A 16,090-nucleotide genomic window follows, 5' to 3' on the forward strand; every position below is an offset into this window, starting at 1 on the left:
CAGGGAACCTGTTAAGATAAATAAAGCTGCCTCCTATAATAAACTTAGTTTTGAAATGGAGCATGTGAAACTTTGACCAGTTTGTCACAGTTCAGTGACGAAGGGCATCGTTACCTGACTGGTTGCCGGGTAGGCTCATCTCACGTCTTCATGCTGCTGTTTTATCCAGTCAGGCATCTGGTATTGTCTCCTCACTCCTCAGGCTTCCTGGCAGCTGCCTGCTTCCTGGGAGGCTTAGCGTGTCATTCTTTAGCCTGCGTGTATGTCTAGCAGCGTGTAGCCTGTAATACTTTATACCTGCTGTCTTTGATCAAATGCGTTCTGTCCTTCAGCTGTTAATCTTTCAACAACAGCCCAATGTCACTGAAGTGAATGTTTCCTTGCAGTTATTAGAGAAATGCGTGAAGTACAGGTGCACATATTTATTCACGCTCATTTCAGGCTGAGTCAGTGATAAGAGCTGCTTTTTACAGTACTTGCACAGTAGTTGACTCATTACATTAGGGAGGTGTAAAGTGACCACTCCTAGTTAGGGAACAAGGCAGAAGTAATGATGGGCTCTGACGTGAACACTGCTTCAGCTCCGTTAGACTAAAGGCGCGTCATGTTTTTGTCATGATGCTCTCAGGCTCTGTATCACGCTCCCCTGCTTCTCATACGAACCTCACACCGCAGTTCAAGCCGTCACTTACAGTAGCGGGCAACTGCGAAGAGAATCCAACGAGAAATCAGACTGGGACTGGGCAGAACAAGGAAGCTGTGGACGTATCCAGCTTCTCCTAGCGGACATTCCCTTCAAACCCTTGTCAGCAAGGTCAGAGTGTTTTTACATAGATGTGTTTTACCTCTAGCGCTCTGGGCAAGGTGTCCCCTCCCAATCACCTCTGTGCGTCGCATGCTGGCACAAACATAGAGAATTGGCCTTGTACAGAAGATGGGTAGTAAACCCATGACGATTCCCCCCATTTGTTTGAATTCACCCTGGCCCAAAGCCCTGCCCACTGTTGATTAGCTGGCTCAGGTGTGCTCAGCTAATCAGAAGCTCTTAGCTAAGGAGTACCGCTGTGGCACCTGAATACACGGTTCGCTTGTCCCTCACATCTCTGTGCTACATAATGCAGCGCAACAACTGCCCCCACGAAGAAGCTGAGCCTGCTTTTATCTGCTGGACGTCAATAACCAGGAAGTAGGAACAGGTGCGCTATTAGCTACATTAGCTAACTGGGTGTTAGGAGAAGCTAATTTTGTTTGTACCTAATTCTGTTTTTAAAATTAACTCTGCCCTCTACATTTTTGTCCATGATGTTTCAGTTTTTTCCCTTGACCACTATTCTGTCAAGTTCTTGGAACTTTACTGTCTTTTGGACAAAATAAACTGTAGTGGCGTTGTGATGAAGAAATTAAAGTGCAAGAATCAAGTCAAATTACACATGTTATGTTGTGCTAAGCCAGTTAAATCAGTCATGAGGAAACGATGCTTGAGGGCCTTCTACACTTGCTTTGGAAATCTCTCTCTCCCTCTCTTCTTACTCTACTAAAAATAATAAATGCCTCATATAATAAAAATGATTTAAAGGCCTAATTCAGCTTATCAAGATTGGAATTGAGTTCCATCTTGTCCTGATGTAAACACAGTCCTACATCCCTCCTTGCACGGGCCTCAGCATGTGAAGTGTTTGAAATGGATGAGCGTCTACAGTGTTTTGTCATACGGAAAGTCTTCTCGCGCTGGTCCTTTGGAGAATGAATATTCCTGTGTGTGAGCGCGCTCACTCCCTGTGGTTTATTATGGATGAGGGGGTACAGTATGGTTGTCATAACTCTGCTTTATCTACAGCCAGCAGTCAGACAGCCCCACCGAGGGGGAGTTCACAGTTCATAATTGATCATCCCTCCTCTCCCCGTCTCCTTCGCTCTGCCTGGGATGAGAGGATGAGGAGGAGAAATGAAGGGGATTCACATGGCTTTGCATTTTCTTTCTCTTAAGTTTCGAGAACAACACCGCTGTGGACTGGACTGTTCAGAAGTTCTTTCCTGGTCTTCCTTATACGCCCTGTTGCCATCATTTCTTATTATTGACTTTTTGTCTCTTGAGAAAACAAGTGCATGACAATGAGATGAGACAAAATGGTTTTTTCTCTGACTTTAGCCTAATTTCTTAGGAGTTGTTGTGCTCTGAATATAATCGAGGGATTCTGCAGAACTTTGGATAATGAAATCCTCCTTTTGTGCTTCAAAAAATATGTGTCACCAATGTCCTTCATTGTCTTTGGAAATATACTGAAGTTACAAAGTGACAGTAATTTAACATTAGGTAAGTTGAAGAAGCTTCGGATTTACAGCTACAGGACTGTTTTCTGAGGGAGGACGAGTTGACAGCTGTGCGGCTACAACTGTTGTTGCTAAACGATTCCCCCAGAGCTCTTGGATATTTTATGCTTTGTTCTATGCAAGTGTGACACTGATATTTATTTTTTCCCTACATGGTCTGGGAATCAATTTCACTCATTCAGAGTTTTTTATACATTTAATGTTAATTTGGCAGTTTTGTTTTGTGACATGCTCTGATCCTGTGATCATCTTACTGTTGTTTCTCTGCTCTGCATTTGAACCATTTTTGGGGGAATTTTTCTGTTGTTTTCTTTTTCAAATCTTTTAACTTTTGAATTAGATGAAAGCTCAAGGTCAATGATTTGACACAGAGAAGAGGTGATGGAGAGGTTGAGCAGAGGAGTACAAAGAGCAGTCTCTTTCTCCTCATCTGCTGATAAGGAGATCGAAGGAGGGATTTGATGTCTCCAGGGGATAAAAGGAGAGGGAGGGGTCAAGGGGAGCAAGAGAAGAGGACAAGGTGTAGAGGTCATGGAACAAACGCCAGGGGGATTTGAGGATGAGGCCTATGGTTTTTGTTTGAATCTCATCTTCAAATAAAATACTAAAGACTAGGATTTGTTGCTGTCGGGGAAGAGAGGAAAGGAGAGATTGGTGAAGGGTTGAGGTTGATGGGGGATGCCTGCAGACTAAAACCAAACTTTATGGAGTAAACAAGTCATGATTCACACCGAATGTGAGCTGCGGGCTGTTCTGCTGGTTACAACTCACCCAGAGCTTCTGATTGTGGCTAGTTGGACTCGGTGAACATTTGGCTGCAGCTCAAACATCCGCAGGACTCAATGATTTCTAATGGATTTTCCTGCTACAAGGTGTGTTTGGGTTCATGGGGACGCTTGCTATTAACAGTAAAAGTAGCAGTGAATGATTGAATGTGTTGAAAGCCAGGTAGATATGATGCTCAGCGAGTGTGAGAGGTGCGACTTTCCCAAGCTGTTAATAGGCCATTCAGCAATAATTGTTTGATGCTTGATTTAGAGGTCAAACGCAATGATTTAGCCATTTATTAATATCAATGTCAACCCTGCGCCAGGATCTGTGATGTCCTGTGCATGAGGGCATGTGTGATTGAATGTGTTTCTCTGTGTGTATCTATGTGTCACATTCATTTAGTCTCAGCCGTTAAAAGGCTAACAGCGTTTAGAGCCTGCCACCACTGAGAGTCACACTGGGTGAAGTCTGCTTGGTTTGTCCCCAGAGAGACAGAAACAAAGAAGCCAACAGAACATGACAAAGGAAGCGAAATGGACAAATGCCTGTTGGGAAGACAAATCTCAAAATGATCTCTTCCTTTTCGCTTCCTGTGTGTTTTGAATGCGTGCGCGCTGGTGCATCGGTGCATCTGTGCTTGAGTTTGATCCTTTGAGTGGGTCACTCTGGATAATTCTTGCCTGTCGATTTCTCTTTTTTTTATTTTGCATGCCCTTGACTGCCCGCTATGAATCTTAATTCTCTTTTGGCCCACATATCTGCTATTTTAGCAGATTTTTTTTTATTTTTTTGCATTTTCTCTCTGCCCTGCATCTTTTTTTGTTGGCTTTGTATTTCAGTGGCCCCTCAGGGTTTTTGTGTAGGCAACTGTTTGAGATTTGTGTCACGTTTTAGCCCCCAAAAGCCTGGAAATAGATTTCAAACTCGCACTGCTTAGAAAGTAGAGTCTACAGAGCACAGGGCAATCATACAAGGTTAAACCTGGTCAATTATTTCAATTCTTTTTCAACACATGAATTCACATTCATGTTAATGATTTAAACTGTCTGTAAATCCAGAAATCATTTACCATATCACAGGAACATCTAATTAAATTTGACACCAGAGGAAAAAAAAATCGTTGAGGCTACGTCTTTGAAATTAACTGTCAGTTTGCATCTTAGAGCTTTACAACTTCAAAGCAAGTGTGTGTATAAAATTAGGGCCATATCAGCTATATCGCATCAGCCTAATTAATACAAAGATAGTGATGACGCCTGTGTAATACCACTTCTGATCAGCACTGATCACGTCCTTTGATGACTCGCGAGCCTTGTGAATAATTACACATTAGTCAGTGAACCAGCAGCACCTGTAATATTACCTGTTATCTACTAAAGCCGGCTTGTGTACAGAATATCTACTATTCCCGAGTTCTACCCTGCAAAGAGAGTTGCCTTTTGCATGATTTTTAGGCATAAACCAAATCTCATAAACATAGAGATTTATGCATAATCAGATGACAAAACTGAGCATGCGCAAAAGCACTGCCACACACACACACGCACACACACACACACACACAAAGCTGAGCCGTCTCAGTGTGTGGCAGCGTTACCTACACCAGGGACGATAAACGTCAGCTCTCATCTCATCACCACACGACCCCGTGCACTCGCAGAGGATGGATGAGATCTATGGATGGAAAGAGGCAGAGAGAGATTTTGTCCTATGGCTAAAATTAGCAGTGATTCCTCCCCCAAGGTTTTGCAAGGACATGCAGTGTACGTGCAAAGCTGTGCGCGCACACTGAGAGAACACAGAGCATGTGTGCACATACAGGCAGACATCTTCCTCTGCTCCATCTGCTGACATGCACCTTTCATATTCAATAATTAATTTTGCAGATGTAAACACGGGGTTTTCTCTACAGTGTAGTGGCATAAAAGAAGACATAACATTTAAAAACTGTTTCACAGGAGTCTCTGTAGAGTTTCTTTTTAGACATTTTCCATTGAGTTTGCTCTTTTGTTGGTCGAAGGCCTCCTGCAACAAAAAACAAGAACACCATAGATTGGTTGATAACTATTTCCTTCTTTTTACTCATCTCTCTCTTTCCCCGCGTATTCCTTCCCCCATCCTCCCCCCTCCCCCACTTCTCTTTCACGCTCTCAGGAGATCTCGGACTACGACTTGCAGGACTTGGTTATGAAGTCAATTGGCCGCCTGACATTGGTGCGCCAGACGTTCCCCATGCCCCAGAACACGACTCAGCGCTGTGTCAAACACAACCACCGTATTAACACTTCCCTGTGCGACCCGAAAAACCCCAAGGCTCAGCAGTTGGAGGTGAGTTGCTTTGGTGACGTGTCTGTAAGTGATGTCAGTGACTTTTAGCAGACGCACAAGCTTTATTTTGATAATGAAAATAAATATGTTTATAAAAAGTGCCTGAGATGATCAGTGAAAAACTGTATGTGTGGATAAGTGTTTATTTTGTTCGTATAAATGAAGCCTAATTAGCAGTAGACACCTAAAGAATGCCTTTTACTTATTCAAAATCTATTCCAGAGTAACTGAGAATAGCTTGGCTCATGCTGCTTATCAGCACCTGGTCTGAGCTGGTTTCCAGGGCAATTAATAGGCTCATTAAGCATTAATGCCTCTGCCTGATCCTCGTCCACATAAACATTACTGTGAAATGTAATTCAGTCATTTTTCTATGTGAAGTCAAAAGGGATGTGCTGTGCACTGGAATATGTGCATAGTCAGTCAAAACAATGTTGCCATCAATAAAAGCAAACCTGTAATCAAAATCATTGTATGGAAACAAAGTGGAGAGCTTGGATTTAGGTTTGGAAAATATGCGTAACTTCATACTTTTGTAGCATGTCACTTCTGGAGTTGATCCATTTACATCTTTTAAATCTGCTCCCAACACATCTCCTGATGCAGATGTTTTTATTAAACCAGGCTTGTTTGACATTGTTGCAGCATGTGCCTGCAGGACATTGCACCTGGAACATCCATCATTTGGGGGAAGCTAGCATTTGCCCATATGTGTGTTTATCTGAGACCCCACAATTCATCTTTTCTTTTGTGCTGTCATGGAAATGCACTGACAGTTTGTTCTTTACTTTCACATTCACATACTTTCTTTACTTAGTGTTTCTTTATATATCCCTCAGGGTGGCAATATGTATGCAATTATTAGCCCTGTTTGTGTATACGCGAGTCATCAAGCTGCCACCAAATAGAGCGGAGAAAAAGGAAAAAGCTCTTATTTATGTGTCAAGATAAAAAAATGAAATTGAATTAATGTTCTGTTGATTTATATGGAAGTGCAAGACCCCAGGGGAAACACATTTGATGAAAGTTGAAATACAATATAAAAATGTGGCATGGATGTGGAGTTTATCTCACTTTTTGGTCCTTAGAGTTCAGTGCTGCACCAGTAATGAAAACTAGAAATCACTGGGATATTTACAAAACAAATGAGTAAAAAAATTATGAAAGAAACATTTCTTTCTTTTTTACAAATTTCCAATGATACTTTTTCTCTAAACTGCACTTATCAGCGTACTAAGGAAAGAAAATCTTCAACACCAGACAAAATGGCTGGTGTTGATAGTGTGCTTATTCAAAATCAAGTTGGGCTAAAACTTCACTTTTAGGGAAACCTCTGCTGCTTTGGGAGTCAGACAGTGGGTCTACTACAGAAATTGCCCACCATCTTTCTCCATGTACATCATCACCATTGTGTGTAAATGATGAAGTTGGTGGCAAAACACTGGTTGAGCTGCATGCATGAAACATGGTTGAATATTAATGTAGGACATACAGGTTACTGCAGACCACAGAAGGTAGAGGGTGGCAGTGGCTCAGTTGATAACGCAGTGCTTTCACAGGGTCACTGGTCTGAATCCTAGGTCCTCCTGCCTACATGTCCTTGGGCACCACACCAAAACCTGTCATCTCCAGTCTGGCAGCAGTCCAACCACAATGTCCCCAGCGAGATCAATAAAGGGGGCCTTAATCTTTATTACAAATGTAATGGAAACAAATGCAGTTGGTAAAAATGGACACAATCTTTCTCCAATGTAGCCTAAGCAAAATCTTATTGGTGGGTGACAGTATTACTGTACAGCTACTATCACACCTTGTATCATCCATCTAACAATCCTAAAGGTAATCTGACAAACCGATGTGGATAAAGCGTGTTGGAATTGGAGTGGACCAAGGTCATGGTTGGGTTGTGTGAGCAACATACTGCATCTCTGCCAACGGACTCAATTCTCCAACTTACTGTAGCATGAGGCCTGATGATGGGGTCTTCCTCCTGCGCTGGCGAACAGGAGGTGGTCCCCTGATAGTGTGTCTCATGATAGAAAGTCTCTCTTTCCCTACAACGCTTGCTTCCTCAAGTCTTTCAGCGCAGAAAGTGGGGTTACGATAGGCCGTCGCCTCTCACTGCAGCATGATAAACCATTAGTATTCCCTCTATTCAGCCCTGCCCCTGAAAAATGAGGTTTTCTTTGCTGTTATTTTTTTTAGTGACAAATAATTAGGTAATTTTTGAACTGATAACAGCAGTAAAAACAAATAGTTCTTAGAAAAATCAAGCTGTACATACAAACATGTTCATGTTTGTACATACAAACATGTTCATGTTTGTATGACGTCCTGTATGTGTGTGCTTTTTCTTCTCTCTTTTGGGGATGAATTTGAGAGCGAGAGAGGAAACGAGGGATGAGAGAGAAATAAAAAGACAGACAGAGGAAGCAGATCAGCTCAGTGGTCAGATAGTGGCCCAGAAGCCCAATTTCACACTGCACTGAAGCACTTCAACTCAGGCTGACCACACAGACACACACATACACACAGGCTCATATAATGCTTGCTTGGAGTGCAGAACCCAGTGATCATTCAAGTTCCCCATAGACCAGTGAATTTTCACTTTAATTTTCAGTGGCAAAGCAATAGGCACAGGGAATCAGAAAGATAGACAAAGGCTGCAAGTGGAAAACAAACACGAAGGGGAAAATAGTTTGGGAGAAAGTGAATGGAGTAAGTTAGCTGCACTGAACTTGGTCAGAGCGAGTTGGACCGGGTTGGTGCCAGTCTGGCCGAGTGGAGCTGACAGTGGCCAGTGAAAACCATTAGCTGAGCAGAGTCCAGGGTTCAGCCTTAAGAACCAGTCAACCAAGTGCTCAACAAAGATTTCGTCAGATAAATGATGTTAAAATAATTTTAAGATAATGAAATAATAATTTAGGAAAAATGGGTTTCCAAATCAGATCGTTCTATTTATTAGATTCTCATTATCACAGAGACTTGGTGAATCACACAATGAGTCGCAGTCAATCACACGCTGAATAAAGTCAGAGTAATTAACGTGATTCTTAGTGTTTAGTCTCGATTGCACATGTTAAAGCAATGCTCTGCAGAACGAAGGAGGCCACGAAGGCACAGAGGCAGCTCTTCTTCAGAAACGGGACATGGGATATGATTGCATGAAATTGCTCTTTTGAATCTTGTAATACTGTGATTTCCTCCTTACAGGTCGAGCAACTGTAATTCCTCCTTGAAGTGTTCCCAGCGAGTGCGATTGTTCGCTTACCCGTCTCTCCTCTCCCCAGATCACCAACCGCTACATCTACGACACCGTGCTGCTGCTGGCCAACACCTTCCACAGGAAGCTGGAGGACAGGAAGTGGCACAGCATGGCCAGTCTGAGCTGCATCAGGAAGAACTCCAAGCCGTGGCAGGGAGGCAAGAGCATGCTGGATACCGTCAAGAAGGTAAAGCATGCAGAATGCATGAATACTGACTATGTCATGCGGTTAGTAGGATGCGGTAGGTGGACCTGCATGTTAAACAGTGTGTGTGTGTGTGTGTGTGTGTGTGTGTGTGTGTGTGTGTGTGTGTGTGTGTGTGTGTGTGTGTGTGTGTGTGTGTGTGTGTGTGTGTGTGTGTGTGTGTGTGTGTGTGTGAGTCATGAGGCTGCTGAGTATTATTTTTAATATTCCAAGTCTTGGTTTGCAGCAGAAAACATCATCTGGGTTTGGGGTTTGGTTACAGTTGAAACCAAATATATGCGCTCATAACGCAAATACAACATTCAAGTGTAACTTCAGTGTTTCCATTTTTAGCCGCGCCTTGTGTTTCTTTTAGCATTTGGGAAACGCATATCTTGCACTTTTCATTTAGGGAGCACGCATTTGCATTTCAAGACACCGCGCTCATTACTCGATATTTTGGAGACCAGCCACTCTTGTTCCTTCGCTGCGACACTCAGTTTTTACCGCACGATGCCGTCACTGCTAAATACATTTATTCAATGCCATCGCTTGGCATGACAAAACCCCCTCCAGGGATGAAGAGTGACATGGAAGAGGCTCTAAATGTGTCTGCTGCTTTTTCTATTGTTCTTATGACATGAAAATCCAATTGTTGTTCATTGCTTTGAGAGAAAGTTTCCAAGTTCCCGTCTATGCTGACTAGACTTCATTACCAAGTACTCAGGAATTCAAATGAATGCACACCTTTAAAAACACATCTATCAATATGCAAGTTTTTTTGAATAGCTGACTTTTGGGAAATGGAGGTTTTTATCCTGCAGCTGTGATTTTTCTTTTTTTTTTTCTGAATCTCTGCATTTCACCTTGAGTTTCAGGCTGGGTTTTGGCAACACTTTCATCACAGTAAAATGCAATTGGATCAATGCCCTGTGTTTTGATATCAATAAAAATTACTCCAGGGACAGCGGTTTGACTGGATGATGAAGCCAAGTGAAATGCTAATTTAGGATTAGTGTCAGACAATAATAAATGCGGCGCAATGGCTTTCATATCTATCTCTGCGTTTCACCTTGAGATCAGACTGGGGTTTGGCAACACTTTGAGCAGCGAGCGCCGGCTGTTCACCCAACCCTGATGTCTGTCTCAACAGAGCCGAGCTCAAGAGCCCTGAGCAGTAATAGAGCTGCGTTCAACAGCCCGCCGTCACGTCCCGCGTTTCGCTCGCTGCTTAATCATCCTTTTGGTATGTGGGGCCATTATGGTAATGATAAATACCAATTAGCAGCTGGTGATGAGGAGCTCCGTTGATGGTGTTGTTCGGTGCTGGTTGACAGACAGGACGAGGAATAAAACGCAGCAGGAAAAACCGCCACGGTGCAGTTCACGTCACAGCCCTGTGGTCAGAGGCTGTAGCGCGACCTTAGCGTCGCCCGGCTAATTGATAATAGACCTAGTGCAACTGCAAAGGCCACAATTCTGGTGAGCGCACACATGCTGTACACACTCACCAAGCATGATTGATATTAGCTAGTAGGAATAACACCTCTCCTGCCCTGAAGCGGCTGCGGCGTCGCGTCCGCTGGCAGGTCACGCTGCCAAGAGGCAGGGCAAGCGTCGGGCAGTGACACCATTGTTGTGTTCTTGGGAGTAAAAGCACCTCTGCATTCACTAGAGACTTGTCTCTGTGCAGGTGCAGTCATGTCATAGGGCTGATGATGACTATGACAGTTAAGCGCATTTAGCACAGATTAAAAGCTTCCTCTTGTCGTTACAGTTTGGAGTAAGTGGCCTCACCAGTTTCCTGGAGTTCACCGACAACGGCACTAATCCCAACATCTTCTTCGAAATCCTGGGAACAAATTACGGAGAAGACCGGGGACGAGGAGTCAGCAGGGTAAGTTGTCAAAACAGGAGCCACGTTAAGTGGGCGACCGGGAGCGACGGGGGGATCATTTCTGCCGTAACGCGTCAGGTGGATTTACATAAATCCTGGGTTTAACAGGGAATTTCACTGCACCTGCTCTCTGCATTACACTCATCTTGAATTCAGGTGGCCCAGTAACAAAGTACAGACCTGATACCTTCCTGGATTCATCTGTGCCCCTAAAGCAGAACGAAGACGCCACACTTTGCATCATGGGCGTCTTTCAATTATTCACCTCTCGCTTAATTCACAGCAGCATCTACAGTGCATTGTCTTCCCGTGTTCGGCTCCTTGTTCATTTATAATGTTTTTTTTATGTATTTCTGGGCCCCAGTAGGATGCAGCGTCACCTCTTTTACTAAGCCTGCTGTTTATTGGATTAATTAGAAGCATTTTAGAGTGGTATTTAGTAATGATGCATGCGTAATGAATTTTTAAACACCTCATGAAAGGCATCCCTTTTCCTAACAGGCATGCATAAACATAGTGTTTGCTTAACAATTCTACATGTGTTTGTGTGCGCGCATGTGCTTTAATAGCTTTTAATGCTGCAGTCAGTGTTGTGCACCATACAGTAGGTTTCCTTGCAGTATTTTTTAATATTTTTACACCCAAGGCCCGCGATGCTTTATCTTTTGCAGCTAATTTGAGGCTCTAAACGGGACTCGTACTGTAGGTGTGAGTGTGAACGACTGCGACCTGGACGGATGGAATAGTGCAACACGTGCTCCGCAGCACACAAATGCACACAATGTGTCGGTCCTCCACACCAGAGCGGATCCTCTGCAGATCGCGAGCTGTGATTAGAGATAATGTGGTGCGACACCGACGTAACGCAGCATGCCATCACAGACAACATTAATCTTTAAAGCACAGTATAATTACATTAATGCACAATTCCCTAATCTGAGAGCATAATTACTTCTGAGGGAATTAAGACACTTGTTCTGCCGTATTTCTCTCAACATTTGTTGGTCTGACATAGGATTTAATTCATTTAATACGTGGAATCAAAGGAGTGTAACGAGCTTCTCTGAGGCGCCCGCCTGCTGATGTTCACTTGTAGCGTTCCCTCACTCAGGGCTCGGTGCGCGTTTGGTTTTTCCCAGTAGCACTTAACAAGAATAAAGTCCAGCTTGGCTCAGTATTTTACGTTCCCACCAGCCACATGCCACCAACATTTATTCTGTAATTACTGCATGTGTAGCGTGTTCAGACCATGTGTTTCAGGCTTTTACCTGACTGTGAAACCTTCCTAGAAGAGCACGTCTAATTCTTGAACCAGATTAAATTAACTTTGGTTATTTTTGTGAATGAATTATAGATCATCATTCACTCCCCCTGGCCACATCATCCCCTCACCATGAGCATTAGCTTTCACGGCATATTAAGTATTTCTTCTGTACCCTCATACTTCCAGGACACAGATGTCTTATAAAAAAATCTGGTTTAATATGGAAAAATATGGAAATGAGCTCCACCAAGTATTTTTTATATTCACTGTCAAAGATCAAAGATATGTGATTTCTGTGTCTCCTAAGAGCCAAACTACATGACCACTGGGATGCTGAGTATGTGTGGGTATATACCACATCGTTAACAGCATTCGTGTTCCTTTAATTGTGTTATTAACTTTGTCAATTAATTCTGCTGAGAATATTCCTCAGCATGAACTTTCTTTCTGAACTTGCTCTTCTTCCCCACTGTTACAGTATGTCTCCTCTGACCGTCTTCTATATTGTCCCTGCTAAAAGTTTTATGAATGGCAGGCACACGGCCAAGCTTTTACGGTCTTTGTTTTCCCATCTTACCTTAATTAAATTGTTTTTCTCAGAACTTCTCCCAATTCCCATTTGTCTTCCTTTTTTCCTCTCTGTGTTTCTGCATTTTCCATGAACATCTTTATTGAATTCTGTCATGTACAAAATATACAATGGTGCAGCAGTACTGTACTGTAAGTAATCAGCATTACACAGGCTATGTCTCTAAACACTGTGTGTGTGTGTGTGTGTGTGTGTGTGTGTGTGTGTGTGTGTGTGTGTGTGTGTGTGTGTGTGTGTGTGTGTGTGTGTGTGTGTGTGTGTCTTTAATAAGTTCATACTCATTCCACTGATTTCAGTTTTACAAGGCTTGACTGGGGTTAACCTTGACCTATAAGATCTAATCAGTTCACCCTTGAGTCCAAGTGAACATTTACTGTCAATCTGAAAAACCTCCCTCAAGGCTTGACTGAGATATCACATTTTAAATGATTCACAAACAATAGATTGGTGTAGCGTGGTGACCTTTTGACTCATTACAACCCAAAAAGAGGCTGATCTTTAAGTGGACACGTATTGATAATCACCCATACAACAAAGCGTACACTGTAAGCTCCACAAAGCTCAAGTACAAAGAGGAGTGTGTGGCCACTGGCTCAGTCTGTGAACGTGCCTCCATTTTCACCTTTCTCCACTCTGCCTTCACCCTTTTTAGCTGTCCATTCTTTTTCATGACATTTATCCTCATCACACTTCACATATTCAGTATGCATACAGGTGTCTAGTGATAATGGTAATAGCAGACATCTGGGATTGGTCATAATTTTATATTATGTATTTTATATTACTGCTACCCTGTGGTAGAATTAGTTTCGTGCTCCATTACCTTCGGTGACTATATGCAGGGCCTATATCTTTCTCTATATACATCTGCAGGCATCACAGACTCCACTGCTCTTTTATGCAGAGGCAACACACCTGCCATGTGTAATTGCTCTGTTAGCTGTCTGTAACATCCTAAATTACTTCACATATTGTAGGTAAATCGGCGCCAGATTTATATTTTCGATTCAGGACAATAAACTAGGGTGTGTTAAGCCGGGAGGGAAGTGATGAGTGAATCAGGGAATCCTAACATGCTGCTAAATCATGGAAATTGATAGATATGAAGCAGAAAGAGGGAGGCTAGAAGAGACGTATGACCTAATCCTTACGGGATCCTGTAAAGAGGTGGCAACAGCAGCTGAGGTCAAGATAGAGTCACCGTCATCACACTTACTCTCTCACACGCTCATGGCCTTTTCCCTCGCTGACGTCAGCACATATTCTCCATCTTTTGGTAGAGACAGAGAACGACTCTGCCCCTTTACCACATCCGGTGACCTGCAAACTGCAGTCCTACTGTAAATTGAGGTCACCTTCAATTACCATCTTCAGTCTCACCTGACACATAAATTGCGCTTCATCACTTTCGCAGACTCGTAGCGCTGCGGCAGACCCCCTGCTGGGCAAGAAACAGCTTGACTGCATTACACATTTGCAACAATTGAACTTAATGAGCCGTCAGATAAACATAATAGATGCATAGCTATGGAAGCAACAAAACCCATACACACATTTGCATAAATCTTTTGACATGTCTTGAAAGGCTAACTAACCCTTTTTGGCTCCGCTTGACGACTAATTTGCCCATTAATATACAGTATATGTAGCAAAAACTCAGGGTCCTCTCTGCTCTCAGCTAAGTGCACTCACATGTGGAGGTGAACAAAGTCAAAATAGATGGAATATAAATATTTTCTAAAGAAGAATTAGCTTTTTAATCTAATACAAATCTAAACCAAGCTTCTGTTTGTCACCCTGTTGCTGCGTCTTGGTGCGCACATATCTCCAAAGAGGAGATCATCTTTTAACCTTCTCTACCTTTGCTTTTTAAATGGTTTTTAATCATTAATGTTTAATGTCAGATTAGGATGCATTTTTTTATTTTAATAAGCTTTTCCTCCACACTGTTATCTCTCTGCCACAGTATAACCACGAGAACAAAGACAATATTGAGTTGAGTTAAAACTTGATGGCAATTACATTTTTATTTCCTTTTTTGATGTGATGCAGGAAATATGTTTTACCTTGTAGAGTTTTAGGATAGTGATGCCAATTTGTTTTTTTTTTTATGTACAGTGCTTATTAAACACATCTTTATCTTGTTAGACGTAAGCTAATACTTGGATCCCAGCCCTGGTAATGTGTGTAATTTATTAAGGACACAAATCTGGCACAGACACAGGCCAGGTGTAACATTACGACCACCTGTCTAATATTGTTAGCTGCCAAAACAGCCCGATGCATTGAGCCATGGACTTACTGTACGTAAACCCCTGAAGGTGCAGATGCAGCAAGTCCTGTGAGCTGTGAGTTGGAGCCTCCATGGATCAGACTTGTTTGTCCATCGCTTCCCACAGATGCTTGATTGGATCGAGATCTGGGGAATTTCATTTTCAAACTCTTGTTGTGCTCCAAAACACCATTACTGAACCTCTTTTGGTTGCGGCATGCAAAAATGATGAGAGGGGGTGATATAAGAGCACAAGGTCGGAGAGGAGGTACAGGGTATGTCTGATAGAAATTAGAAATGTTATTACTATAGGTGAGTCAGAAAAACAAGACATGGATAGTGAGTTAAAGTAGGATAGGTGAAAAGAATCACAGGGCAAAAAGAATAAAAAATGAAAAGCAAAAAAAAAAAAAAGCAAAGAGTGCGAAGTGGAAAGATAGTGACACAAACAATATCTCCGAGGGGAAAGATCCCAATTTCCATCCAATTTTCCATTCTATTAGGTAGATTTGCATGTATCTTTATTCAGTGTGTCGCTCCCACCTCCAGGTCAGGTGGGAGATTGTGGAAATGAGGGAGGAGGCAGGAAGTGAAAGATGGGAAGGTTCGATAAGAGAAAGGGAGAGGGGGAACGCGAAGGAGGGAGAGAAGAGAGTGTGTCACTGATTTGTCCTGCTCCACAGAGTCTCTCCTCTCCGCGTCGCCGTCGTTACCTGACAGCGCGTTTAGGCGGCGGCGCGTGGGGCGATGAGTGCTGAAACTACCTCCGTGGCGTCTACGGTATTCTATTTTAGGAGAGATTCAGACTTCTGAACAAAGGACAAAGCCCCTCACAACCTCTCAGCCATTACGTCAAACACATTTGTGCTGGTCCCTTTCCTCGGTCTTCTTCAAGTACTGTGACTGAATCGGTTTGTTTTACAGAATCCATTTAGCTCCTAAAATCTAGATTATTTTTTATTTAACACTGTGAAGCAGATCAGTCCACATCAGTAACATCCAAAATATTTATTCCTTTCTATACAATCGTCTTGTCATGACCCAGAACCAGAACAGGAGTGTTCCTGTTGACCTCCCAGGGGATTCAGAGCCTTCAAAGAGCTCGAGGACCTCCGCTTCCACTAAAACACTTAGTGTCGGTGGAGGCTGCTTGCTATGGAGAGCCTTCATTAATTTTCATTGACCAGCG

The 16,090-nt window shown here is 42.8% G+C and overlaps 1 protein-coding gene across 7 annotated transcripts in view; it reads left to right on the forward strand.

Moving 5' to 3' along the window:
* Nucleotides 1–16,090, forward strand: part of grid2 (glutamate receptor, ionotropic, delta 2) — a 299,555-nt gene that overhangs the window by 190,933 nt on the left and 92,532 nt on the right. For all 7 annotated transcript variants that reach the window (XR_008695665.1, XM_055511913.1, XM_055511912.1 and 4 more), the window contains 3 exons: nt 5,257–5,430; nt 8,721–8,882; nt 10,657–10,776. Coding sequence is in view for 6 of the 7 variants with exons in the window: in XM_055511913.1 (XP_055367888.1) it covers nt 5,257–5,430; nt 8,721–8,882; nt 10,657–10,776 (456 nt within the window). In the remaining variant the exon portion in view is untranslated. The remainder of the gene's footprint in view (nt 1–5,256; nt 5,431–8,720; nt 8,883–10,656; nt 10,777–16,090) is intronic.

This window comes from Betta splendens, chromosome 9 (genome assembly GCF_900634795.4).
Source record: "Betta splendens chromosome 9, fBetSpl5.4, whole genome shotgun sequence".
In the NCBI taxonomy this organism is placed as follows: domain Eukaryota; kingdom Metazoa; phylum Chordata; class Actinopteri; order Anabantiformes; family Osphronemidae; genus Betta; species Betta splendens.